A 1,135-nucleotide genomic window follows, 5' to 3' on the forward strand; every position below is an offset into this window, starting at 1 on the left:
CCCGGCAGTGGCCAGCGGTGTGCGCAAGGATTCTGGGCGCCCGCTGGGCTCCTCCCACCCCGTGGACACTGGGGACCCCTGGCAGAAGGCCTCAGCCTGGGTGCGCCCAAGTGACTCCTCACCCCCTTTCTGCGCCCACTTCCCGGGGCCCCCGAGACCGGCGTCCAGACGGGGTGCCAGTACCTTCAGCTGCAGGAACTGGTGCTGCATCCTCTCCTGGGCCCTCTCGAACATGCCCTCGGCCACCTGCCGGGCCACGCCGCGTCTGAGCACGTCCTTCATCCGCTCACAGGCCTTCCGGCCAGTGATCTGAGCCGCCTCTGCAAAAGTGACACCGGTCACGCCACACAGGGACAGCGTGGACGCCCTCCGCGTCGGGGCACACACACGAGCCGGGGCAGGCGCCACTCCAGGGCGGTCCGGCTGCGTGAGGCGCCTGCTGTCTCTGACAGCCACGGCACGGGCTGCCGGACCTGCTTGTGCAGACACGCACGGCCATGCGTGGGCTGAGGACACACGCCGGGCCACGTGGCCGTGGAGGGACAGTCACGGAGCTGCAACGGCGCCAAGCTCTGCCAGAGCCCAGGCCTGGGCTGCGGGGAGAGGGGAGAGGCCCCACGCCCGTCGCCGCCTGGAGCCGTTATGTGGCGCTGACTGTGTCCACAGACACGTCTACCGACTCAGGTAAACATGGGGCCTGCGGGCCCGGGCACACGCGTGTCTGTGACTAGCTGTGTAGCACCACTTTCCACAAGAGTGGCAAATTTAACAAGAAAATGAGACAGGAGCATGTTCTCCACAGCTAAGTGCTCGCTGTCTCTCAGAAAATCCAAAGAGCGGATCAAGCAGCTCACACGGGTCCCAGTAGCCCTGGGGCGGCCCAGTGAGCGGGAGCCGGACGGCGAGTTCGCAGACACTGTCCGGCGAGCAAGGGCCGGGTGCGGCCCCGGGTGGCTCGAGTTTCCCGAGCTGGGCTGCAGCGGGGAGGGGAGCAAGGTGTCCTTGGTTCCCAGGGCAGAGTGTGGGCGGAAAGGTCTAGAAAACACAGCCTGCGACCACTTGGCCTTCACATAGCCCCAGAGCGCTGGGCCGAGGACAGGCCCTGAGGGGAGGGCGGCGGGCAGGAGGGGCAGGC

The 1,135-nt window shown here is 67.4% G+C and overlaps 1 protein-coding gene across 1 annotated transcript in view; it reads right to left on the bottom strand.

The window, feature by feature from the left end:
• The window catches only part of NUGGC (nuclear GTPase, germinal center associated), a 36,151-nt gene that overhangs the window by 11,305 nt on the left and 23,711 nt on the right, over window positions 1-1,135 (bottom strand). Inside the window, exon 14 of the mRNA XM_004682533.1 lies at window positions 184-320. Within this exon, the coding sequence (XP_004682590.1) occupies window positions 184-320 (137 nt within the window). The remainder of the gene's footprint in view (window positions 1-183; window positions 321-1,135) is intronic.

This window comes from Condylura cristata, unplaced genomic scaffold (genome assembly GCF_000260355.1).
Source record: "Condylura cristata isolate star-nosed mole 26May11 unplaced genomic scaffold, ConCri1.0 scaffold00014, whole genome shotgun sequence".
Taxonomy (NCBI): Eukaryota; Metazoa; Chordata; class Mammalia; order Eulipotyphla; family Talpidae; genus Condylura; species Condylura cristata.